Genomic DNA, 27,884 nt, shown 5'->3' with positions numbered 1-27,884 from the left:
GACAAATCTACTAGACCTCTTTAAAAATTTTTGAAAAGCAAGGAGGTTACTTTGAGGAATGCGGTGTACCTGACCCAAGCCATAGTATTTTTGATCATTTCACATGCAGTGAAATTTGGATACTGATTACGGATGACTGAAGTTGAATTTGCATTTGTATTATGGGGCTGGTGAAAACTACTGAAATTTACCAGTTTGCAAGGGAACAAGCAGTTGTCTTGAAAGACGTACAACCAGAATGCTCCTTAGAAGCAAGGATAGTGAAGACTTAGACATGTTATACTGCATGAACTGTGGGCATGCTACAAGGAGAGACCAGTTCCCCAAAAAGGTATCATGCTTGGTATAGTAGAGTGGCAGCGAAAAAGAGAACGACCTTCAGCAAGACAGATTGACAAAGTAGCTTCAACATTGGGCTCTAACAGAAGAACAATTGTGCGACTGGAGTAGGTGGGGCAGTGTTTCATTTTGTTGTACTAAAGGTCTCTATGAGTTGGAACTGACTTGGTGGTACCTACCAACAACACAGAACTAACATTTTACTTAATAACTCAAGTTTACTGGGTAAACGAAATTTTAAAATATGCAGATGAAGTGGTAGGGGAAGAAAAACATAAAAAGATCCCAGGTAGGATATCTGATTTGGTATTCCTATGGCGAATTGTAACTAAAGGATAACAGAATATTCCACAAAGCATTTTAAAACTAATGCATTTACAGTTAATACTTTCACTATAACAATATAACAAAACTATATAAAGTGTCTCAAAATGTTTTCTTATCGGGAGTTATCCTAATTCCACTAGTTACTTTCTTACTAATCTACACATCATAGATGGGCACTAAACTCCAAGTTATAGTCTTTTTTACTTCACCCCATTAAAACCAGCTGGAAATAAAAGAGAATACACCAAACAAATAAAACAAACAAGAAAAACAGTATTTGAAGAATTCCCAAATGTGGGTAAAGTATTTCAGAATTCTTTCTTCAGAGCTCCTCTACTAGAAAGCCCCAAATCTTGGACACAAGATCAGCAAGTAGATTTAAAGCAGGTTAGTGCCTCATTTTACACCCTTCTTCTCTTTCATATCTGTTTTCTCTTTATTTAGTTTGAATAACATCGGGATGATTATCGTGGGTAGCTATTTGCCCTACGATCCCAGGACTAGGAATTATAAAAAGAACAAATTTCTTAAAAATTGTGCTATATTAAATAATTCTCAAATGAAAAGCTAACAATATTTTTGACAATTCTTAAGTGTACATAGTAAAGCAGGATGAAAAGATCACTGGAACATGGCATCCAGAATTACACACAGCTAGTACATATTAAGGTGGATTGCCAAATTTTCATCTTTGAAGGGCAGTTTCAGTAGCATTTCTATATGTTCTAAAAAGAAAAAGTCTAAGTTAGTTATTATATGTAAACCCTATGTCACTTTAGATAAAGATTTTTTTTTAACATGGTGTTTGGTTCTCACCTTAAAATTTTTTCTTCCACACTTACACCAAGTCAATGGTACTGACAATGTTTTTCGCTCAAAATCTCAAAACTTAACAATTCTTGTATTTTGATGTATCCCATCATTTTTGTTATACGGTCTGTCAAAATTATGTTAATAAATACCAGGGCTCACACGAAATAGATAAACCATACTTACGGTCTGTGAGACTAGCAATCCCCGCAAGAGTGGTGATGGGGACATGGGGCATATCCCCATTCATCCTGAAGTTCTGGAATGGTGATGACTACAGAAGTACTTAGTTCAGGTGCCAGCTGTCATTACTTCCCATTTCCCAAACACTGTAACAAACACAGAAAAGTCAAATAGAATTATGAGTTTTGATATACTATTAGAAAACTCTTAATCACTATAAAAATAAAATTACTTTTGGTTCCTCTTGTTCCAGGACAAAGATGAGGCTTTCTACTTCTGTAAAGAGTTACAGTGTAAGAAACCCACAGGGGGCAATTTTACCCTGTCTTGCAGGTTCCCTGAGTCAGAATAGACTTGATGGCAGTTTGTTTTTTTCCTAACTATTTAGGTTGAACAGCATGGTGCTTTGTAAACATTAACTCATTCAGTCCTCACCAAGGCCCAGTATGGTATGAGAGCACCACTGGTGATGCAGTGGTTAAGAGTTTGACTCCAAACTAGAGGTCAGGGGCTGAAATCCACCAGTCTTCTCAATGTGGCAAAGATGTGGCAGATGGCTTCCTTAAAGATTTATTGCCTTGGAAAGCCTAGGAGTCAAAATTTGATTCAACAGTTTTGATTTTTGGTGAGTACTATTTGGTGCGTACTATTACGTCTTGCAGTTTAAAACCAGAATGTTTTTCATCAGAGACTGCTTGACCTGTTTTTGCCACACGATAAGGAAATGAATTTAAAGGGAGATTAAAGTAATTTAGGGAGCCAGGATTAGAGCTCAAGTAATCTGGCACCAGTTTGTGTTCTTAAGTAGACTACACTGCAAGACAGAAATACTGAACATTGACAGGCACTTTAATTCTTTTCCAAATCATAAACACATTGGAAAATCCAGCATCACAGCTTCAAGTTGCATTTTTCGTTATGTCTCTCATCTCTCTCCTAAATAAACCATCCTCTCTAACCAATGGTCTAATAAGATTGCCCTGAACCAATCCTGTGTTTTCCCATCTTTATATACAAGACATTCTCTCATATCTTCACCCAAATCCCATAATTCTTCAAGCCAGAAGCGGTTCCCATTATACTTCACAAAACCTTAGAGTCAGCTAAAATCCATTTTTACCAATAAAAATATCTGACCTCTTCTACCTCCATGAAGAGGAAAGAAGCTCCTTCTACCACCATCAACATCAATCTAAGACTGACGCCCATGAAGCAGAGGTCAGCCATACCTCACCTCCAAAACTTTTACCAATTCTGGCACCAGTTATCTTTCGTGGCTCTATTTTTCTGCTTTGCTTCAATAATTTGTTCCAATTGCCACACAACTCACAGAAAATGCTCAGGATTATGGAGTTTATAAGGGAATACTTTACAATTCAGTATCAGAAAGAACTCTGGATCTTTTTTTCAAGACAACCTCTTTTTATAGCCTTCTAGCCTTTGGGCTTCTTTGGTCTCTGTCGTCATTGTGTATTACAAAGCTCACCACTCTGTACTGCACAGTTGCACACCATCTTCCTGTCTCCCTAGCTTAACCTCTCTGTCTCCTGGGTAGAGAAGGTTCAAAGTGCAGTAACTTCAAGTCCAGAGAACAATTCTGTTCCTGTTTCTTTTTGGTAGCCGTTAGGTCCACACTTTCTGACTCTGGGATGGCTCATTTTAAGGCTAGTGAAATGGTAAACCTGAGGAATCCCCTTGGATTTTTCTATATACCTTATAGATTCTTCTATATACCTTATTTCTTCTATATACCTTATTTCTATTATTAGAAAACTGTCGTCTAATCCTTTTGGGCCACAAGCATCTTGTTTGTAGTCTCAGCCAATCATATGGTGGGGTGTTACAAGGCCATGGTTAGAGAGGTCACAAAAGAGTGTCAACACACTACGTTAGCTTAATCTACTATGAAGATATGAAATTTATTGCCCAACATTCTTTTGGCAAAAGTCACATTCCTTTCTGAAAAATTTTAAAAACTTTTCTTGTGTCATTCTTATATAATCACTTAATGTTCATGTATTTATTCTACCTTTCAACCATCCCTGCATGCTCCTTGAGATATAGGCAAATGATGGATATAGCACTAAATGCCAAACTCTGTTGTAGGAATTTTATAGATGTTATGTCACATGATGCAAATACCCTTAATGTGTATCATTCCCGTTTTATATATATGTAAGCAAAAGTAATTGTCTATGAAGTGATAAAATTGACACTGAGGTTACCTGACTCCACAGAAGTAAATAATACACATCCTAGAAATAGTAACTAATAGTTTTTACATTTTTCACAGTGCCTCACAAAGTGTTTTTACACAATCTCTTCTCAAAATATGAGAGACGTAACTGATTTAAAACAAGAAAAGACTCATGGCTCAAGAAACATCAGTTATAATTCCTTCTTCAGAAATTAATTATTAATTAGAACCTAGGCAGACTGATAATGGGAGTGGCAGCACACCAGACAAAGGTTGGCGGACAGAGCGAGTGATACTTCACTACCTGGTAATTGTCCATGTGGCTGGTTAAACTGGGAGAAAAGGAGTAGGGGGTGGAGTCAAGAAACTAATCATTACCATATCATTGCAACCTACTTTTTCCGTGGGCTACTTATAGAAGATAGTTGCTTCTGCATTTTTTTCTATCCTTACTGTATCAAACTTGTCTTTTCTTATTGCTGTTACTGTTGTGGGACTGAGACACCAGAACGGGTCTAGCCCCTAAGTGTGATTTCAAGGACACGTATGCTCCAACTTCGAACTGTGCTGATTAGGTTATGGCCTCAGAGCAACTTTTCTTTCATCAAGTTACAGGATGAGCATTACTGTCGCTCTGGATTGGGACTTCTTCAGTCGTTTAAAAAGAAACAATTACAATAGAGAAGACAGTGAAAGTTTGGCCACATAGCTTCAATGATTTATCAAAGAGATTTTAGAATATTTATCAGCTCACAATATACTCATGATTGTGAAATTTCCTAGATGTATATAACAGAATAGGAATATAGTATCTAACTGAAAGATCTTGATTATTTTCAGAAGAAATTATTTGACTTATTCATTGCACTGAAAATTTCACTGGTAGTATGATAGTAGGGAACACTTGTATCTTATCCCAAATGAAGGAACTAAACCAAATGTACAATCACTTTCACTGCCATGGATTTTCAACTAAGCAAGCACATTTTATGCCAATTTTTAACTTACAATGTACTTGATTAAAAAGTATAATCTGTTAATATTAAACGTCAACCCTTGAGTTCATATATATGCCACGTATATGGTTCTTATATTTTTAATATTCTGTGTAAAATAAAATTAGAAGGAACCAAAGTACTTCTGCATCATTGCAAGAAGCATTTGCTCGCACTGCAATTAGCCAGTTTTTCATGATGTACTACTTTGTCTTGGAAAAATTACCAAAAGATAAAAATCCTGGTTATTTAGGTTTGGGTATCCAGCAGTCTCAAAAAAGAGTGAAGCAAGCCTGTCACTTTGAGGAAGGTAAGTGGCAGTATTTGTTCAAGCTTTCAAGTGAAAATCAGAATCCTGAACATCAGCATGTATCTGCCCCATTAGCCTGACAGCGTGTAACTTCAAATATTTTTGATGGGGCTGCTGATGACCACTTTTGAGGTCAAATATGTTTTCTAACTCTATATGGAATGTGACAACATTTAACTAAAAGCATAAAATAGTCAACAATTACAACTAATATGACCAACATATGTTGTTTCAAAAATCACGTGTGGGTAAAGATTCATGTTAATGTAAGTAGATGAAAAAAAATCCATTGCTATAGTTTCAGATTCCAAGCTGCAACTAATCTTACAACTACTGTTTGCTGAGTCTTAATGTAGCAACGGAATATCCTAAATTATCTGAAAAGGCTATTAAACTAGTATAAACATACTACAACAAAACAACACATTTTAGCAGACTGAATATGCAGAAGCAAGTGTGAGAAACCATGTCTTCTATTAGGTCAGAGATCAAAGAGATTTGCAGAAATGCAATACAATGTCACTCTTTCACTACAGTTTAGGAAAATGGCTATCAAAATTAACTGATGAATACTTTAAAACATCCTTAGTTCTAATTATTAATACAGTAAATATTGATAGACAGACCACCTTTGAATTCTCAATAATTTTAAGAGTGTACTGATAAGTTAAAAGTTTGACAGTTTTATATATAACACTGTAAAATTGCTCATATGCATAATAAAACAAGTAAGTTCAAAACCCAAACCCACTGCTATCAAGTTGATGTTGATTCACAGAGTAGAACTGCCCCACAGTATTTCTAAGGCTACAAATCCTTATGGAAGTAGATTGCCACCCCTTTCTCCCTTGTGGCATTTGAGAGGTGCTAGCTGGCTTTTCTTTTTATTATTTAAAATTTTTTAATAAATCATTTTATTGGGGGCTCTTACAGTACTTATAATAATGTATACATCAATTACATCAAGCACATTTGTACATATGTTGTCATCATCCTTTTCAAAATATTTTCTTTCTACATGAGCTCTTGGTATCAGCTCAATTTTCCCCTTCCTCTCCCACCCTCATGAACCCTTGATAAATTATAAATCATTATTATTATCTTCCTATCTTACACCATTATCTGTCTCCCTTCACCCACATTTCTGTTGTTTGTCCTCCGGGGGGTGGGGGGGTAGGTGGTGGTTGGTAGTTGATCACTGTGATCAGTTCCTCCCCCGCCCCATGGTATCACCATTCCCATTATTATTCCTGAGGGGTTTACCTGTCCTGCATTCCATATGTCAAGAGCTATTATCTGTAGCTGTGTACATGCTCTGGTCTAACCAGAATTGTAAGGTAGAACGGAGGTCATGAAAAGTCGGGGGCGGGAGGAAGCATTAAAAAAAACTTCAGGAATGTTGTGTGTTTCATTAGTGCTAACCTGAAACCTGGCTGGCTCATCCATGCCCTGTAAACCTTCCGTGAGGGGGTCAAATTGTCTACAGATTGACTTTGAGTCTTCACGCCACACTTCCCCTCATTCACAATGCTTTGATTGCTTTGGTCTTCTGATGCCTGCTATCTGTTCTTATTGACATCTGTGATCACACAGGCTGGTGTGATTCTTCCATGTGGGCTTTGTTGCTTCCCAGCTAGATGGTTTCTTGTTTATTTTTAAGCCTTTAAGACCCCAGACACTATATTTTTTAATAGCCAGGCACCATCAGCTTTATTCATCCATTTTGCCTTCAGCGATCGTGTAGGGAAGGTGAGCATCACAGAATGCCAGGTTACTAGAACAAAGTGTTGCATTGAGGGAGGACTTGAGTAGAGGCCCAATGCCCATCTAATAATTTAGTAACATATAAATATATGTGTGGGGGGAGGTCAGATGCTTAATCCTCCCCGAAGGCAATTGCAGCCAAACTGCTGTTTAGCTCCCCCACATGGGAAGACCTGCTCCCTGCTGCTGGGGACAATGGATTATTTCTCCTGGAGGTTTGCGACCAGACCATTAGCTTGGTTCCTGTAGGTGGAGTACACACCCTACTGATAATGGTTCCTATGGAGATCCAGAGAACAAGTCAAAGTTAAGCTGCCATCTTAAATCTAGGATCCGCCTATCTTGTCACATCATAATCCCAATCCCTCCTCTTCCTATTGCGAGTATATTCCTAGACCACCCCCTCCCATTGCTGTATAACCTACAGTGCAACCCCTTCCTGTGATGTATGTCTTTACCTGTAATTAGTGGGCTTGAATGCCCCCAAAAGGTATAAAGGCTGGGTTAGCAATAGAGATCTCACCCACTGGTCTCTCTCTTTCTCTCTCCCCCGCCACCCCCCACCTGCTCTATTCCCCCTCTCCTCTCCGTCCTCTCCAGTCCTCTGTTCCCTTTCCCCTTGTCCTCCTTCCCTTCCCTCTCTCTCCACGTGGACCACCAAGCAGGGCTGAGGTGAGCAATGTTACTGTGTAATATGTCTGACTGAATTACTGTAATATCTCTTATCGCTCATGCTCTTGATGACATATATATATATATATATATATCAACCATACAATTGTGCTTACTGAACCTGTGGGTATTGGTGGGGGGCTGGCTCTCCTCAATACTGCAAATGGCACCCATCGGGTGGCAATATGGGTTATATCCCATGTAACAATTGTACGACCCCATCGGAATGTAGAGTGAATCAGAAAAATGTGCAAAGTGAGGATCCGATAAGCTGTGGAAATAGTGAATGAGTATTTTAAAGAGGACAATGGGGCAAGGTAAAAGTAAACCTGAAATGTGTGGTACTATGCTTATCTACTTATTGACAAGACAGGGTGTAAAAATAACAAAGAAAAAGTTTTCTGCATTGGCCGACACTTGGGCCTTGGGTCTCCACTCTGCACTTCCCCCTTCATTTGATATGATATATATATACATATATGCACATACATACACACACTTATATCTTTTTTTTTTTTTTGCATGATGCCTTATACCTGGCCCCTTGGGCACCTCGTGATCGCACTGGCCAGTGTGCTTCTTCCATGTGGGCTTATTTGCTTCTGAGCTAGATGGCCGCTTGTTCACCTTCAAGCCTTTAAGACCCCAGACACTATCTCTTTTGATAGCCGGGCACCATCAGCTTTCTTCACCACATTTGCTTATGCACCCATTTGTCTTCAGCGATCCTATCATGGAGGTGTGCAGTCAATGATATGATTTTTTGTTCTTTGATGCCTGGTAACTGATCCCTTTGGGACCACTCGATCACACAGGCTGGTGTGTTCTTCCATGTGGACTTTGTTGCTTCTGAGCTAGATGGCCGCTTGTTTATCTTCAAGCCTTTAAGACCCCAGTCATGGAGATCCCCTCATAGAGGGGTTTAGGAGAGGAGATGGGTTAATTAGGGTGTGAGGTAGTATCGATGAAGAACACAGCTTTCCCCCAGATCCTGGATGCTTCCTCTTCCCAACTACCATGATCCGAATTCTACCTTGCAGGGCTGGATAGGACAGAGGCTGTACACTGGTACATATGAGGGTTGGAGGTACAGGGAATCCAGGGTGGATGATACCTTCAGGACCAAGGGTGTGAGGGACGATGCTGGGAGAGTGGGTTGGAAAGGGGGAACTGATTACAAGGATCCACATGTGACCTCTTCCCTGGGAGAGGGACAGCAGAGAAGGGGGGAAGGGAGACTCCGGATAGGGCAAGATATGACAAAATAACGATGTATAAATTACCAAGGGCATATGAGGGAGGGGGGAATGGGGAGGGAGGGGGGAAAAAAAAGAGGACCTGATGCAAGGGGCTTAAGTGGAGAGCAAATGCCTTGAGAATGATTGGGGCAGGGAATGTATGGATGTGCTTTATACAATTGATGTATGTATATGTATGGATTGTGGTAAGAGTTGTATGAGTCTCTAATAAAATGTAAAAGAAGAAAAGAGAAAAAAAATGATTAGGGTAAAGACTGTACAGATGTGCTTTATACAACTGATGTATGTATATGTATGAACTGTGAAAATAATTGTATCAGCCCCAATAAATTGTTAAAATAAATTTTAAAAAATTTAAGAAAAAAAAAAAAAGAAAAAGTTTTCTGAAAGTAGTCAAAAGGTATAATCCATGGTTCCCTGAGGAAGGAACTTTTGATATAGAGACCTGGAAGGAGGTCATTGTAAACTTAAAGAAAGCACAGGGAGATGGTGAGAGACCTGTGGAGACCTGGTCTCCGTGGATTCAAGTTAAGATGGTCTTAGTACCTTTGCAGGAGGAAGAGAGTGAGGGTTATCAGTGTAGTGAGAAGTCTTGTGTCTATTCAAATCTAGAAAAGCAAGCTAAAGTCTCTTGGAATGAGTATGATTTAGGTGATGAAACTTTGGTAAAAACTGGAGAAGCAGGGATTGATTCATTATGCAAGGCCTCTGATTCGAAAAGAAACCTCAAGGCCAAAGCCTATATGTGCCCTCGGGGAACTGCAGACTCCAAAGGCTTAAAGGTGAAAAAGTACTAGAGGCAGTGGATTCCAAAACCCAAAGAGAGGCTATTAAGCAATCCCAGGAAGCTCCCTTGCTGTCAAAGGCAGGGAAAGCAAAGAAACAGAACCAGCAGAGTAGTGAGGAATGTCTAAGACACCCAAAGTTAAATCTGGCGAGAAGCAGTCAGAATGGGTTTCAGGCAGATGAGAAGATTTTAGGCAGAGTTGCAAAAGCTAAGCCTGAGTCAGAAGGGGACATAGTAAAACCATCTGCTCCCCTGCTGGAATTTGGCATAGTAAGAAAGACTAGAGATTGTAAAACAAGCAAACAAGCCACCTCTGGAGGTAGAGAGATTATCTCCAAAGAAATGCAAACTAGGAGAGCTAGCACAGAAGATGAAGTTCTGGAAGTTGAACCTCAAGATATACAGGTTGAAAAGAGCAGCTCAGAGAATAGAAGAAAAGCAAAGTATAGAAAAGCACCTTTACTTTCAGAGGGATTGCAGAAGGAGGTGTAGAATGTCTTATCTTGTAGACAGGCTTCCGGAAATACCCACAAGGAATTCACAGTGCCTTTCCCCTTTAAGTTGCTAAAAGATCTCAAGCAGGCAGTCAATGATTATGGCCCAGATTCACATTGTGTAATTAGCAGGATAAGGGCACTAGCAGAGTGCAAGAGCTGGACTCCTACAGACTGGAAAGCTTTAGCGAAAATATGTCTTTCCTCTTCAGAATCTCTGCAATATCAAATGCTGTGGAAGGAAGCAGCCCTTGCACGAGCACACAAGAATGCTGAGGATGGCATAGATATAGGAATTCATCAATTGCTAGGGGATGAGAATTATATCACAGTTGAGTCTCAATTACAGTTTACTGAACAGACAATAGGACAGATACGTGAAGTTTGTTTGCCTAAGGGCTGGGAAAAGATAATTCCATCAGAAGAGGGAAAGCCGAGTTACAGGGCTATAAGACAATGGAATGATAAATCCTATGCTGATTTTGTGTCTGGACTGGAAGACTCTTTCCAAATGTGTGAAAAATGTCCAGGCAGTAAGAGACCTACTGTATCTTATGATTTCTCTAATAAACACTGTAAAGATGCCTTGCGTCGTCCCTACAGGGAACATGGCACACTGCTAGATGATTTCAGGATGAGTATATTCATGGCAGCTGACTTGGCAAATTATATCAGACCTAGAAGAAAATGCTTTTGTTGTGGGAAGATAGGTCATCTTCAAAGACAGTGTAGGGAGAGCAAGCTGCAGCCAGCAAGATCAGGTTTAAAAGAACCTGAACTCTGCCCCCGCTGCAGGAAGGGAACTCATTGGGCAAATCAATGTTGTTCAAAATTCAACAATAAAAGAAGCCATTAGCAAAGGTTTCCCTAGAGGAAGGAGCTTGATACAGACCCCCTTCCCCCCTACTCTCAGCAAAGCGTGGGAGGCTAGGTGTCTGCCTGCCAGAGCAAAGAACTTACAGAGAGAAACAACTGCAAGCATCACCCAGCTTCACAGCAGGGCACCAGACCTAAACAAACTTGCAAAAGCCTAGCCTCCGTTCTCGCTGCAGTTGGTTTGATTAACCAAGAGATGGCTCAGAAGCCCTTGCAAGCAGCCCGTTGATTCCAAAAAGCAGGAGCTTGTTTTCAAAAGAATAATAAAGTGTTTTGGTGTTTTTTTGTGTGTGTGTGAGAGAGAGAGAAATAAAGTTTCTACCAGGAAGATTTAACCTAGTCAAAGAATTAAAAAATGATACTGGAGTTGATCAGAGTTGTGAGGAAAAACCAAAAGCTCTGATTAAATTATTAAGAGCGGCAATTGGGGTCCGCTACTTAAAAGAACCATGGGATGTTTATTATAAAAGTCCAACATAAATTCTCAAGGCATTGCTGAAATTATTGATCAGGATTATGATGAAATTAAGGCAGTGATAAAATCTGATATACCATGATTTATAAAAATGTATGCCTATTAGGAAACAGTACCTGAGAAGTCTGACCACCTTTTAAATGATAGGGGTCTTCTAGAATGCTGTTGTGGGGAAACAACAGCACCCCCATATGGATTAAAAATGGAAGGGAAAAGGTTTTTAAACTCTGGATATGGGCTCATTGCCTTAGGGCATTCAGGAGGACCTACCTAAGACCCTCCCATTAACTTCCCCTAAAGACAGCATGGAGGGAATGAGTGAAGTTAACCAAGAGGGATGATTGCAAGATTGTAAAACCATACAGTGTAAGAAGCCTGAAGGGCAAAGTGACTTAATTGAGTCTATAACCTTATTGGTAAACATGGAGGAAAAAAATGTGTTTGGCAAGTTACTTCAAGAACAGCTGAACAAATTAAGAATTTTTTCAGTCTTTCAAAGTATGGTAAGAAGTTCTCCCAATTAGCTAGCTCCCTTTATTCTCTGAAAGCTAGAAGCCAGAATTTACATACAATGAAGGCTTTCTAACTAATAGTTTTACTGGTTCAAGACCAATTAAGGTAACTCAGAGTGCTAGCAATGCTTTAATATCTGCATTGTTAAAAGGGAAGGGGGGGGAAGAGGAATCTTATGTGTGACAAAGTTCATTTAGTCATTTTAACCCCCCAAATTTCCTCTTTACTAAAAGCTTGTAACAAAATTAGGGCAGATAAACATATTTTCGTTTCTACAGAGAAAATTGATCCTAAGAAATCCCAAGATGATGGAAATCGCATTTGGGATCCAGGTCCATTCACCTGGAGAAAGGGCTTAACTGCACCCTGGCTGGCCCATCCCTTCCTTGTGAACCTTCTGTGAGGGGGTCAAAATGTCTACAGATGGGCTTTGGGTCTCCACTCCACACTCCCCCTCGTTCACAATGCTATGACTGCTTTAAAGCACCTGGCTGCCAAAAAATGATGGGAGTTTCCAGAACAATTACAGTAGCAGAAACCAAATGAGAGAGTTCTAATCTGTCCTGTAGGGTCATTGAGTCTAAGTCAACTCAATAGCACATAACAACACCATGGGAATATCTAATAGGCATTATAAATATTTTGCAAAACTGGTGAACACTTTGTTATTAATTTGCTCAATGCCCCCAATTTTCTAATTTTAGTTTTAACATGTAGTTTTAGATCAATTATCTTCCTTGTAAAAAGACAAGTGTTAAGCCCTTCATGGAAATAGACAACAAACAATATTTTAAAAATTCATGCACTAATTAACTAGCTACCATTGCTTCTCAGTCTTTTGGCTAAGATCAAGTATAAAAACTAGCCACCAAACAAATCTACTCCATATGAACTACATAAGACATAATACTAACTTGTAGCTTTTAGGTTAAAGTTGTATGTTTGTCTTTTTAAAAATTGCATAGGGAGCTTCAAAATAGTATGAAAAATGGAACTGAAAGATAATGGAATTTTCAATGTACCATATATACTTGTGTATAGGCTGACTTTTCCAGCACATTTTAAATGCAGTTTTTGTGGTAAAATTAAGTACCTCAGCTGATATTTGGGTTGGCTTGTACTTTTTGAAGCCCCTTATATTTGCTATTCAGTCTGTTAAGAGAATTCATATTTTTGAGTTCTAGACTTCAATAGACTCAAATAGTGTAACACTAATTTTTTGTTACTCATATCTTAGTGTGATTTTATAAGTAACGCAAAACAATACATGGGAGTCCCCAAAAGAACTTGGAACCCCCCCCCAAAGCTATGTATTTAAATTTTTACAAAACACTCCAATCACCTTTAAAGTACTCTCCATTACACTTAATACATTTGTCAAATCTGTGATTCCATTCTTGGAGTTTTCAAACTCATCCCTTAGGATGGCTGACAGCACAGCACCTTCCTCGTTTTTTCCTTCACCTCTATGTCAAATTGCTGTCCTTTCATATTCTTCTTCAATCGAGGAAGTAACATAGAGTGAGGTGAAGTGTTTCAGGTGCACAGGGCAAGAGAGGCATGCTGTTTTTAGCTCAAATTTGGCACAAAAAGATTGCTGCATGAGCAGGCGCATTGTTGTGGTGGCAAATCCAGTCCCCCATCTGCCACAAATCAGGCTTTGTCTCACACAAAAGTAATCTTTTCAGAACCTCTAAATAGAAAACTTGATTAACAGTCTGATCTGGTGGAATGAACTCCAAATGCACTATCCCCTCACATCAAAAAAAAAAACCAAAAACCAGAAAAGAGTGTCATCTTGATCTTTGATTTCACCTGACAAGCTTTTTTTTGAGGGGGCAAGGGGACTATGGTGTCTTCTACTGGCTTGAGGTTTGCTTCTGGGGTTGTAAGAGTAGCACCATGTCTTGTCGCCAGTAATAGCCTTCGGGAAAAAGTCTGGGTAGCTTTGGAGTGTTTTTTCTTTCAAAGCAAGGCATGATTCCACATGACACTCTTGTTCCTGGTCAGTCAAAACCCGAGGCACAAATTTCGCAGCGAGTTTTCTCATTCCCAAATCTCCCGTTAAAATTCACTGAACTGAGCTAGAAGATAATCCAGATAACTTCCGAATCCCTTCAATGGTCCATCATTGGTTGTCATGCACAAGTGCACGAATTTTGTTGACATTTTCGTACATATAGGAAGTTGACCGATGTCCAGAAGGTTTGTTATCAATTGACATTTTCCTTTTTGAAAAGAGAAAACCCCTTGCATACTTGAGTTTTTCCCACAGAGCTGTCATTGTAAGCTGTGTTCAACATCACAGCAGTTTCTGTGGCATTTTTCAAGAACAGGCAACAAAATTTCACAGCTGCATGTTGTTAAGCCAGCTTTCACAAAAAAAGAGGTTTGAGCGAAACTTCTTTTACAAAAAAAAAACCCACTGTGACCAGAGAGAACTGTCCCAGGTGATGCCACTGGGTGCACTAACTCAAAGTGAGTAGCTCAATGTTTGTCTTGAGGGTACTACCATAGCTCTGCCAATTGGGCCCTTTTCCCATTTTTTTTGTGGGGGAGTGTGGGTACTCCCTCGTACGTTTAATTACAATTAAGAATTTTCACCTTCCTCAATATTTTTATTATATATATAGGGAAAGGTATATAAAACTTACATGCATAGTTTAACAGTTTAAGAAGTAAACATTGGGCTTAGTTATCTAGTGCTGTCATAACAGAAATAGCACAAATGGATGATTTTTAACAAACTCAAAACAGACCTCACTGCCAATGATTTGATTCTGACTTTTAGGGGACCTTATAGGCCAGAATAGGACTGGCCCATTCGGTTTTTAAGGTTATAAATCTTCACAGAAATAGAAAGCCTCTTCTTTCTACTGCGGAGTAGCTGGTGGGTTTGAATTGCTGGCCTTTTGGTTAGCACCCAATGCATAATTCACTACATTGCCAGTGCTGTATTTAAAAAATTATTATTAATAAATATATCATATCATTCCATAGTTCAATCATGCTACCACAGTCAGTTTCCAAACATTCTTTTTCTTCCTGCCCACACACAAACTTATTTTACTCGCTGTCCCTAGAGGTTCATCAACCAAGGTTTCAAATACGAAAACACAGAAAAAAATATACCACCACTTTAAGACCATACATAACCTGCAATAACATAACACATCTAAGAGATACCCTAATATGAACAAACAAAAATATAGAAAATGTTGAAAACCAAAATCAGGACCATAATGCATCAGAGAAGGGATCAACTAATAAAGTTCTAACTGTTCAAGTCATATTTATGCTTTTAATCTTTATACTCTTCTTTCTAATTCCCTCTATTTAGTAACATCTTTCTCCCCATCCTTCAATAGTGGACAGAGGGAGTTCACTGGAGGGCTAGATCCTATGTATTTCCCACAAATGAGAGTTAAACTCCCTCTGTCATCCAGTCTTCTGCAAACCAGAGTCTCACAATTTAGACTCTGTTACTAATTCCTCCTTCAACTTCAATTTTTTTCATCCAAATTATATGATTTATAATCCTTCAATGTCTGGTGATGGTGTGCTTCTTCCATATGGAGTTAGTTGACATCTCACTTAGAAGACTGTTTGTTTGGTGACAAGCCGTTAAGACCCCAGATCCTATTTTATCTGATAGTGCTCCTGTTCTGACAACCAATTTTATTCTCTCACCGTTTTGTAGGCTACAAGTCCAAATCCACAATACTGGTTAGCCTTAGGGGGAAGTGTTCTATGTGGAAACTCTTGAAGAAGATCCTTTTCTACTTTTGTCCTTCTATCAATCTCCCTGGGGTCCGGAAGTTCTTAGCATGGGGACACCAAGACCAGTGCATGTGTGCTGCTTCCAGTTCTTCCTTGGCATACTCAGCCCCCCTGATCTGTGCTCACTTGTTTAATTGCTTTCTAATATCAAGAGACTAACCTAAGATACAGCCTAATTCTGTAGGTTTTATCCTGCCTCAATAACATAACTATCTCTAATCTTGCCTCACGGACATAGGCTAATAACAGGACTGAGACTCTTGGCCTAGTCAAATTGACATACACTTAGAGGAGGAAAAGTAGACATGATTCAATCCCTAACAGCATCCATCCGTAAAACCACCACCCAGAAGATGAGCACTACAGTCTCCACTAGAGGCAACCACTATGTTGGCCTTTTGATAGCTATTTCCTTTTTCAATTTTATAATTTATTGAGCTGTATATGTTCATATAATAGAGCCCTAGTGTCTATTAATTACACGTTGGGCTGCTAACTGCAAGACCAGCAGTTCGAACCTAGCAGCTTCTCTAAGGGAGAAAGTCCAAGCTTTCTACTCCTATAAAGAATTACAGTTTTAGAAATTCACAGGGGGCTGTTCCCCCTGTCCTATAGGGCCTCTATGAGCCAACATGGACTCGACAGAAGTGAGTTTGGGTTTGGGGGTATATGTGTATACAATTCTTAAAAAAATACCACTTCCTTATACCAAGTGACTGATAGAAAATTTACTAGTGAAAGTCCATGAAAAGGAAGTACTGGAGAATCGTACAGGAAAAAATAGGACTATTAGCTATCAAATATTTATCCTTAGCAAAATAATGAATATAGCTCTGTGAAGTTATCAATCTGATTATTTAACGGTTCTTGAAGAAATTGTTGAAGACAGCAATGTAGAAAATAGTAGTTACATCAAATCCTAAGAAAAAATAAAAAATAAAATATAAACTTCCTGATAGAGGTTACCAAAACACAAAGAATTATTTCCAAGAGTAATAAGAAATTTTCAATTTATTATTGGATTATTGATGAAAAAATTGAACAAAAATGATTTAGATATTTATATACAATTAATTTACTGTTGTGCACATAAATTGCAACCAAAAACATTAAATAGTAACAAATGATCACGTTTAATTATTTAACTCAGAGGAAAGAAACCATAAAGAATAACATGCTAGATGGCCTGTCTCTATCCTGGTCCACTATATTCTTTCTCTAAGTCACAGATGAGCAACCCTGAGCTGAAGATTTTAGCCTAACATACGTACCACATAAGATCAATAAACCTAAGTATGATTGTATTTCTTAGTAATCTAACAAGATATCTGCATATACTGATGGCAAATAAAAAGTGGGAATAAGAAGGTAGAGGGAGAAGAGCAAAGAAGCTTGCTTAGTTTAAGTGCTCTAACTATGGGTTGATAGGTAACTAGAGACAACTATCTACCTCATTGCTCAACTCCACCAATTTCCCTGAGACTCAAGATTTTGAAAATCAGCAAAGGAACTTGGCAAAATTGATTTAGAAGAAAATTACACATTTTGGACAAATATGAGTAATTTGTGGAAATGAGGCCTTTGTTGGACGGTGACCCTGGTCCACTAAGAAACAATTACAGAAATAAACATACACCTTCCGATAACGTCATGAGTTGGATTGGACTTGATTACAGTGAGTTTGGTATGATATAATGACATTTATAGCTCAGGATGTGGGTGTTTGATAATCCTGGCTTCATTAAAAACATACCACTCTTCATGAAGCTGCTGGAAAGGAATTTGTAAGACTTCATTTTTGAGGAACAAAATATATGGAATGAATAAGAAACCGAGTACTCAAGTGTAAGCCGACAGAATATCAGCGGAGGCACCTAATTTTACCAAAAAACTGCATCCACAATGTGCTGAAAAACTCGAGCTTATACATGAGTATATAAGGTATTTAAAATTTTTCACTTAATGGCAGTGCTTTTCAATCTATGAACCATAGTGACTGATTAATGATTTAGAAAAATACATTTAGTGAGCTGACACACTGAGATGGATGAGAAAAATATATTGTTCATATTGTACACTACTTTTGAATCTAGATAAAATATCTTTCAAATATGGATCACAACAAAACTGTTGCAAACTACTGACATGAGAAGTGAGCAAAGTAGCTCACCTTGTAATTAGTGATGGAAAAATTAAATCATGCATGTAAATAACCAGATATACATATATATTTTTAAAGATCACTTTATTGGGGGCTCTTACAACTCTTGTTACAATGTATCCGACATACTTGTACACATATTGCCATTGTTCTTTTGTAGACATTTACTTTCCATTGAGCCTTTGGTTTCAGCTCCCCGCCCCACTCTTGTGGTCCTGATAGATTATAGACTTATTATTTTCCTATCTCACACCGGCCACTGTTTCCCTTTCCTTCTGGCTTCTGTTGTTCTTCCCCCTGGAGGGGTGGTGTGTGGTTTAGGTGCCTGCCATTCATTGCGATTGGTACCCCTTTCCTAACCCCGACCCCTTTCCTCTACCCTTTTGGTATCACTATTCCCATTCCTGTTCCTGGGTTCTGTGTGTCGTGAGCTTTATCTCTTGCCTATACCTATGTACGTGTTCCAGTCCAGTCCAGAGTGGGAAGCAGCACTGAGTTCGTGATAGCAGGGGGTGAGAAAGCCTCAAGGAACCAGAGGTATACTGTGTGATGCATCGGTTTTCTACTGCATCGATGGACTCATTTCTTCCCTAAACCCCCCTCTGTGGGGGCATGTTCCATTTTCTATAGATGGGCTTTGGGTCTCCACTCAACACCTCCCTCATTCTCACCAATGCGTTTTTGTTTGTTATGAATCTTCTGATGCCTGTTACTTGGTTCTGAGGACAACTCATGATCACATTGGCTGGTATGCTTTTTCCATGTGGCCTTGGTGCTTCACTGTTGGATGGCTGCTGGTTTAACTTCAAGCCTTTACGACCCCAGACTGTCTTCACTGCATTTGTTTATGCACCCACTTTTGTCTTCAGCGGATTTTGTGGGGGGGGGAGGGGCACGGGGAGGGAAAGAGAGGGAGGGGTGTGAGCATCACAAAATGCCCTTTTGTTAGAACAAAGTGTTCTTGTATTGAGGGAGGGCATGAGCTGAGGCCCAAAGTCCGTCCACAGCCTTGATGTATTTATTGCCTTATAAATATATGTACATAAGTATACACCTCTGCTAATACCTCTATCAATAGCTTTGCTTCCTAAAGCTTTCCTGTTTCCTTTTAAAACCTCACTTCCCCCTTCTTTTATCTCTTAGTACTTGCTCTCAGCTAGATTGGTGTTGCTCTAATACCCACAAGATCTCTATAACCTCCTCGATGCTGGTTTTAATTCCCTGGTTGTTCCCCTGTCTATGGCATTTTGCTCATAACACCCTTCCCGCTGTCACATTCTCCCTCCAAGACCCTCCGGGGCTGTTGGCTTTCTCCCGAAGCCTGTCTTATATAAGTAGGCAAACCAGCAATTCCTGACATACTTCTTGGCACATGGTAAAGTAACTGAGAAGAGATCATTGAGAGGCCAGAGAAATTAAGTTGAAAACATATATTTGGGGCAACAGATAAAGTAAATAAGTGAATTAAGGAAAAAGGAGTCCTGTCTTTTCAGTACAAACAATTGCCACGTTTGAAAGATTATAAATTTTCACTTAAAATTCTGGAACATTTGTCTATATAGTCTTACAAATTTAAATTTTAGTCCTATGCCTGCCCATCCTACAATTACTGAAATCATGAGAAAGATGAAGTAAATACTACCAATAAAATGTGGAAGAAAGCCAAATTGTTCAGAATTCTGAACTAAATCACACACACACACACAAATTAAGAAATCATTTTAAAGTGAATTTTAAGAATGGCTTGAGATATAATTAAAAGCCTTTAATTAAGGAAACATAGAGTAAATTCTGTATTTAGCTCATTATGAGTCTGAGGGGAACTTTTAAGCACTTTCCAAGATTTCGAAAGACCTCAGTTCTTTCTCATTTATGTTCATTTCCAAATTAATGACTTTTGTAAATCAAAGAAATGTAAATACAACATTATTGATAGACATTCTAATATTCAAATTGGGAGACATTTAGGGTAACAGGCAGTCTCATAATCAGATATATATATATATTTTTTTTAAATTTTTTTATTTTAACAATTTATTGGGGCTGATACAATTCTTTTCACAGTTCATACATATACATACATCAATTGTATAAAGCACATCTGTACAGTCTTTGCCCTAATCATTTTTTTCTCTTTTCTTCTTTTACATTTTATTAGGGACTCAAACAACTCTTACCACAATCCATACATATACATACATCAATTGTATAAAGCACATCCATACATTCCCTGCCCCAATCATTCTCAAGGCATTTGCTCTCCACTTAAGCCCCTTGCATCAGGTCCTCTTTTCCCCCCCTCCTCCCTCCCTATTCCCCCCTCCCTCATATGCCCTTGGTAATTTATACCTCGTTATTTTGTCATATCTTGCCCTATCCGGAGTCTCCCTTCCCCCCTTCTCTGCTGTCCCTCTCCCAGGGAAGAGGTCACATGTGGATCCTTGTAATCAGTTCCCCATTTCCAACCCACTCACCCTCCACTCTCCCAGCATCGTCCCTCACACCTTTGGTCCTGAAGGTATCATCCACCTTGGATTCCCTGTACCTCCAACCCTCATATGTACCAGTGTACAGCCTCTGTCCTATCCAGCCCTGCAAGGTAGAATTCGGATCATGGTAGTTGGGGGAAGGAAGCATCCAGGATCTGGGGGAAAGCTGTGTTCTTCATCGATACTACCTCACACCCTAATTAACCCATCTCCTCTCCTAAACCCCTCTATGAGGGGATCTCCATTGGCCGACACTTGGGCCTTGGGTCTCCACTCTGCACTTCCCCCTTCATTTAATATGATATATATACATATATACACATACATATATACATATACACATATATACACATACATACACACACTTATATCTTTTCTTTTTTGCATGATGCCTTATACCTGGTCCCTTGGGCACCTCGTGATCGCACTGGCCGGTGTGCTTCTTCCATGTGGGCTTATTTGCTTCTGAGCTAGATGGCCGCTTGTTCACCTTCAAGCCTTTAAGACCCCAGACACTATCTCTTTTGATAGCCGGGCACCATCAGCTTTCTTCACCACATTTGCTTATGCACCCATTTGTCTTCAGCGATCCTATCATGGAGGTGTGCAGTCAATGATATGATTTTTTGTTCTTTGATGCCTGGTAACTGATCCCTTTGGGACCACTCGATCACACAGGCTGGTGTGTTCTTCCATGTGGACTTTGTTGCTTCTGAGCTAGATGGCCGCTTGTTTATCTTCAAGCCTTTAAGACCCCAGTCACTATCTCTTTTGATAGCCGGGCACCATCAGCTTTCTTCACCGCATTTACTTGTTCACCCACTTTGGCTCCAGCCGTTGTGTTGGGAGAGTGAGCATCATAGAGTTCCAATTTAATAAAAGAAGGTATTCATGCATTGAGGGAGTGTTTGAGTAGAGGCCCAAGGTCCTTCCGCCACCTTAATACTTGACCTATAAATATAGACACATAGATCTATTTCCCCATCTTCCTATATATATTTGCATGTACATGTCTTTGTCTAGACCTCCATGAATGCCCTTTGACTCCTAGCTCTTTCCTCCATCTCCCTTGACTTTCCTCCTGCCCTACTACCATGCTTCATTGCCACCTGGGCTAGAGTATACCTCTTCTCTAAGCAACACGGGAGCCGATGAAGGGGCAGGAGGAGAGAGTGGAGCACAGCCTGGCCCACCAGGCCGTGATGATGATGTTCCTGAGTAGAGCAGCCAGTCCACAGAGAGAACAACATGGCTGGCCCTACTATGAGACATGATGCCCCTCAGTGACTAAGGGCGATACAGGGGACAGCACCGGAGACACAGTGTGGGAATTGCACCTGACCTGATCCTACCACACTGAGGCAAATCACTGGGGGAGTGCAGCGGAACAGCAAGGGAATGGAGTGGCAAGGTCCCCAGAGAATGCTGAAAGTGGACTTTGGGGCCAGGGCGTGGTGCCCCAACAGACTGGACTGGAAAACGCTCCTAAGGGCCAGCAAACGATCCCTGAACTAACTACACGCTTTTCTCTTGTGAACTGTTTTGTTCTGTTCTTTTTCAGTGGTTTGTTTTGGTTGTTTTGTTGTCTGGTTGTATACTGTTGCTTTGTTTTCCTCTGTCTAGTTTTCGTGCATGTTAGTGACTCCACATGTCTGTCTGAATAGGACAGGCTGGATGAACTATCTGGAGGAAAAACAACGGGACCGACAGTTCCGGGGGGACTTGGGGTGGGGGGGTAGGGGGGGTAAGGAAGTGGTGTTAACAAACCCAGGGACAAGGGAAAAACATGGGACCCCAAATGGTAGAGAAGGCGGAGTGGCAGGCCTGGTGGGAAATGATCAAGGGTTAGGTTGCTTAGAGAAGAGGTATACTCTAGCCCAGGTGGCGATGAAGCATGGTAGTAGGGCAGGAGGAAGGTCAAGGGAGATGGAGGAAAGAGCTAGGAGTCAAAGGGCATTCATGGAGGTCTAGACAAAGACATGTACATGCAAATATATATAGGAGGATGGGGAAATAGATCTATGTGTCTATATTTATAGGTCAAGTATTAAGGTGGCGGAAGGACCTTGGGCCTCTACTCAAACACTCCCTCAATGCAGATATATATTTTCCTGGAGGACTATTTTGTATCCTTATAGCCCAAATAAGAAAAATATGTATAACCTTGCCCCAACTTTAGAAAGACATACTAAAGAAATTAGACATATGCTCAACAACGGATGTTGCTGTAATATGTTATTTTAATATATAAAAATCAGTAGAAATAAAAATGATGATGGTATTTATTGGGCATTTAAAAACTTGCAGCTTTGGAAGAAGCACACCAGCCTGTGTGATCACGGGGTGTTGATGGGATCAGGTATCAGGCATCAAAGAACAAGAAATCGTATTATTGTGAATGATGGGGAAGTGGGGAGCCAAAGTCCATCTGCAGGCAACTAGACATCTGAAGGATTCCGGGAAGAGAAGAGCCAGTCAGGGTGCAGTGTAGCAACGCTGAAACATACAACTTTCCTTTACTTCCTAAATGCTTCCTCCCCCCACACTACCATGATCACAAATTCTACCTTACAAATCTGGCTAGACCAGAGGTCAAAGGTACAGATAGGAACTGGAAACAGAGGGAATCCAAGGTGGATGATCCCTTCAGGACCAGTGGTGAGAGTGGCGATACCTGGAGGGTGGAGGGAAGATGGTGTGGAAAGGGGGAACTGATTACAAGGATCTACACATAATCTCCGTCCCTGGGGAACAGACAACAGAAAAGTGGGTGAAGAGAGAACGGAGACGTTGGCCAGTGTAAGACATAAATAATAATAATAATTTATAAATTACCAAGGGTTCATAAGGGAGGGGGTGGAAGGGAGGGACAGGAAAAATGAGCTCAAGTAGAAAGCAAATGTTTTGAGAATGATGTCAACAAATGTATTTGACACAATGTATGTGCTTGACACAATGGATGGATTGTGATAAGAGTAGTAAGAGCCCCCCCAAAAATGGTTAAAAAATAAAAACTTGTAGCTTTCCAGTAAATTTTGACTCATGGTGACTGCTTGTGTAACAGAGTAAAACTGCCCAATAGGGTTTTCTTGTGGATCCACAGGACAAACACCTGGCGATCCCTTTCATGAAATGACAACCAAGTAAACCTTATGGGGCAACTCTACTCTGTCGCATAGGGTCACTAAGTTGGCAACCAACAACAATCTTTACAGAAACAGATGACTATGGTAAGTCTGTTTTCCAGAGCATGCAAGGTATGTTAAAACCCTTGTTTTCTCTACCCTTATTGGAATAAAAATAATCGCAAACACTCTATATGCACTCTTACTTATTCATCATTTAATGCTTTGAGGTTCTCTTTTTACAGTTAAATTGATGACCAAAGGTGCCCTAGAGGCACTAGCGGTTAAGAACTTGCCTAACCTAAAGGTTAACAGTTTAAGCCCACCCAGTGAGTTTGGGAGAGAAAGATTGGGCAATCTATGTTTATAAAGATTACAGTTAAAATTTTAAAAACCCTATGGGAAAAGAACAAGTAGAACATAATTTTGAAGAGAATATTAACACATTGTATAAATATTTAACCAGAAGCTTCCACTGAACTAAACAAATACAAAACCAAAGCAATGAAATATCACTTAATTAAAAATCAAAACATAAGAAAGGGGAGATTCTATTCTTATTATATTGGGTGGCTATGTGTCCAAACTGACTCAGTGGTTCCCAACAACTGAGTTGTACAGTATGAGTACAATTTAATGAGTAGCTTGTTTAAGATTATACAACAGGAGTCAAAGTTGATAAGCAGGTGCAAGACTAAGATAACTAAAATGTCTAACAATATTTTAAGTTTAGTTATTAATATAGTCAATAAGTCACACATTCAAGACAGCTTACTATGCATCAATTGGAAATCAATACTGATGCGAGGAAAGAAGAATCACAACATACAGTCACAATCTAGAACAAAGAACACGACTCCTACTCTGAAGCAAATTCCTCACTCCTCCAATTAGCAGCTATATGACTTGGATACGTTACTTAAACCCTCTGGACCTCACTTTCTTCTTTCTCTTGTCATTTGGGGTCAACTATGAGTTGAAAACAGATTCAACATGGAGGAAGGAAAACTTATTTCTATTTAAGAGTAAGAAAAGAGTTAATACATATATTTTGAACGGTAACAGACGTGTACTTTAATGATCAAAAGAAGTGAGCTACTTTTATGATACACTTTTTGTACCTTGCTTTTTTCTTGCATGCTGTCTCAGATACCATTTGCAACTACCAAACCAAAAACAAGACCCAATGTCACTGAGTTGGTGCCAAATCATAGAGATTCTTCAGGACCTGACAGAACTGCTCCATATGGGGTTCCTGAAATGGTTAAATCTTTGAGAGCAGACAGCTAGATCTCTGAGTGGTTGGTGGGAGTTTAAACAGTGCTTAACCCACTGCACCACCAGGCTCCCTTGTGTATGCACAGGTATCCCTTATTATTTTTATAATCATTGCTTTACAGGTAGGTGTGTTGGAGCATCTGGTTTAAACTAATATTTAATTAACTATACTACATGATTATCAAGTAAGGTGGTAGGTTTCTTGAATCAAGATAAACATTCCAACAAGTCCTTTCTTGGTGTTTTGGTTTTTAGGCTTGTTGCTGGGGTTATTTGGGGTGCTGATTCAGAAAATTTCATTTTTCCCTAAAACTATTTTATTGGGAGTTAATACAGGTAATAACATGCACACTATATTTTCAGCTTTAAGCTTTACTGATTTATCATCCTAGTTTTAAATGAGGAGAATTCAGACCCACAAATTACAGGATAAGACAAGAAAGGTAAGAACTGTATTAAAGAACTTCCAAGAGAAACTGTACACGGTGACTAGTTGGCTATACATTCAGCTTCCAATCATAAGGTGAGTGGTTTGAACTTACCACTCACTCTGCAGCTTTTAAAAGATTTAAAGTTTTGGAAAGTCAAACGACCAGTAGATTTTTATATGGGAGGCTGTGCAATATATACAGAGACTACAAGTTAGATACTGCAAAGGCAGAACATCTTGAGAAGAGTGGGGTGGGGGGAAAGAAAATTAGAAAGCGTAGGTGTGCAGTAATTTTCTTAAATATCTTGAAGATCTAAAATTTTATTCTTCAAATTATGTAGTAAAATTTCAGAACACATTTTAAATAGAGAAGTCAATGGATAATCCATGCTAAATGTTTCAGAGATGGAAATGAATACAAGCTACTTTATAAGAAAATTTCTAACTTTTCTCAGAGTTTCTTAAAAGAGGTGTTGTGGCATCTTATAAAAAGACTAGAAATTTTGATTTTAATAAAGGAGTTTGAATTCTGACAGACCCATTTTGTTTCAGAACATCTGAATCTCTATTTTTTGTACCAAACTCACTACCAGTCAATGAATTAGGTCTGTAGGACTGAGTGCAGATCTCCTGTGGATTTCTGAGGACGTAAATCTCTATGGGAGCAGAAAGTATCACCTTTGTCTTACCAAGTGGCTGGTGGGCTCAAATACATAACCCACTATGCCATCAGGGCTCTTTAATAATTTTACAGTAACTCTTTATTTCTGGCCCCTTTCTAAAATAATTGGAACTGCCTGCTATTCAGTTCCTAATAAAAGTGAAGTGATACTTGGGGGAAATTCCAAGTTCATGTAATTTTCAGTTCAAACATATCTTTGGATGGAAAGGACACCATGTGAAGTATAACTTGACCTAAATACTTAGTTCAACCCAAACTAAGGAAAAGCCAGAGTGCATCACCTCTATCTCAAGGCTAACTAATACTGTATTAAAATATTCTGATTTTTTTATGGGTGGGCAGAGTGAAGAGTGGTATGTGGAATATGGTCCTATCTCAAAAACTAGAGCTGATAGGGGAAAGCATGTCATTTTTAGGTCAAAGATAGCCAGAAATGAAGTAAGTCCAATCTTTGAGGAACCCAAATGTGTGTTGGTCAGTAATCAAAATTCACTTTGAAGAAAACCAGTATCAGATAAAAATTACAATAGAACAAGCATAAAACTTTACTAAAGTTAGTAACTTCTTTTAAAAATTGGCATATTTTAACAAATTATCTTACCAAACACGAATGCATGATAGTATATCAATTTGGTAAGGTTCCCATAGTAACCGTTTAGTCTGCTTTAGTAATTTAATAACAAATCCTTTAAAATTCTACTTCATATTGTTCCTCTGAATCAGGGGTGTCAAACTCAATTAAACCACAGGTCATTGGTGCAAAAGGCAAAAATCATGCGGGCCATATCACATTTACAAATTGTTAAATTTGTATTTTGAAGTGAGGATTCAGAAATATGGATAATTAAAATGTTTAAATAAACAAAACTAAAATTACTCTTTTTTACCTGAAACTTGCCAGCTCTTTCCTCCTAGTAGTTTTCACTTACCTCTTATGTTGTGACCGGAAAATATAACAAAGTAACTAATAAAAAAACCAAAATGTTGGACAGCTGACAAACGTGATACAAAATCATAAACATCCCTCTAAAAATGTTAACTAACACTGCTGGTAGGTATGAGTTATAACAGCACAACCCAGAGTGCTCTTCTTAACCTTTTCAAGGTCTCAGAGCTAGTGATGAATCTAGCTAAGACAAATGCTTACCTTTTAAATTCAGTATTCCCTATACAACACTGCCACCTTGAGTTGTTGACAATAATATTTTGAAATAACAAAATACATACATATGACGGTTAGCAGATTAGCACACACACATACACACCCACCACGGATGGTACTTTTGGGTGGGTAGAGGCTTAAAACTAGTATATTTTTATTGTCCCAGATTGTATACACTAATACTGTTAAGTTCGTGGGAAATAGGTAAGATTAAAATACTAAATAGTGGGATTGGTCAGTAGATAAATAAACCTATACTGTACTGTCCATTCAAAATTTTAATGGATTGGGTTATGAAGTATTCTTATGGAACATAATACCATGAATAGTCATAAAAAATGAACACATTCATCTTGGAGGAAGTAGACAGAATGTTCCTTAGAAACAACAAGGGTTGAGCTTTGTCTTGCCTAATTTAGATATACCAGGAAAGACCAATCACTAGATATTTAGTACAGTGGAGAGTTAGAGAAAATGAGTGTCACCCAGTGGCCTTAAACATAGCAAAGATTATGATGATGATGGGGACCAGGCAACATTTCATTCTTTTAGGAAGCAGAGCTGACAGGATGACTGCCCCACTATTTTAAACAGGTTGTGGTGACTCCATAGAAAGTGACACCTCTCGAGCAGAATTCCTTTACTTCAGTCAAACTACCTTCAGGCTTTCTTTCCCTGCAGCCTATTAAGGATATACCTTACCAATCAGCTTCATCATTAAAAAAAAACAAAACACCCTCACTGTCTCTGAAACCTTTTCTTGTGTTGCTTTTCTG

The 27,884-nt window shown here is 39.1% G+C and overlaps 1 protein-coding gene across 2 annotated transcripts in view; it reads right to left on the bottom strand.

The window, feature by feature from the left end:
* NIPBL (NIPBL cohesin loading factor) overlaps positions 1–27,884 on the bottom strand; it is a 228,890-nt gene that overhangs the window by 112,956 nt on the left and 88,050 nt on the right. For both annotated transcript variants that reach the window (XM_075540939.1, XM_075540940.1), the window contains exon 2: positions 1,663–1,805. In XM_075540939.1, the coding sequence (XP_075397054.1) occupies positions 1,663–1,726 (64 nt within the window). In that variant the 5' untranslated portion in view covers positions 1,727–1,805. The remainder of the gene's footprint in view (positions 1–1,662; positions 1,806–27,884) is intronic.

Source organism: Tenrec ecaudatus, chromosome 2, assembly GCF_050624435.1.
Source record: "Tenrec ecaudatus isolate mTenEca1 chromosome 2, mTenEca1.hap1, whole genome shotgun sequence".
NCBI lineage: Eukaryota > Metazoa > Chordata > Mammalia > Afrosoricida > Tenrecidae > Tenrec > Tenrec ecaudatus.
Note: the sequence above shows the minus strand (reverse complement) of the source record. Positions and strands in the feature narration are given on the sequence as shown.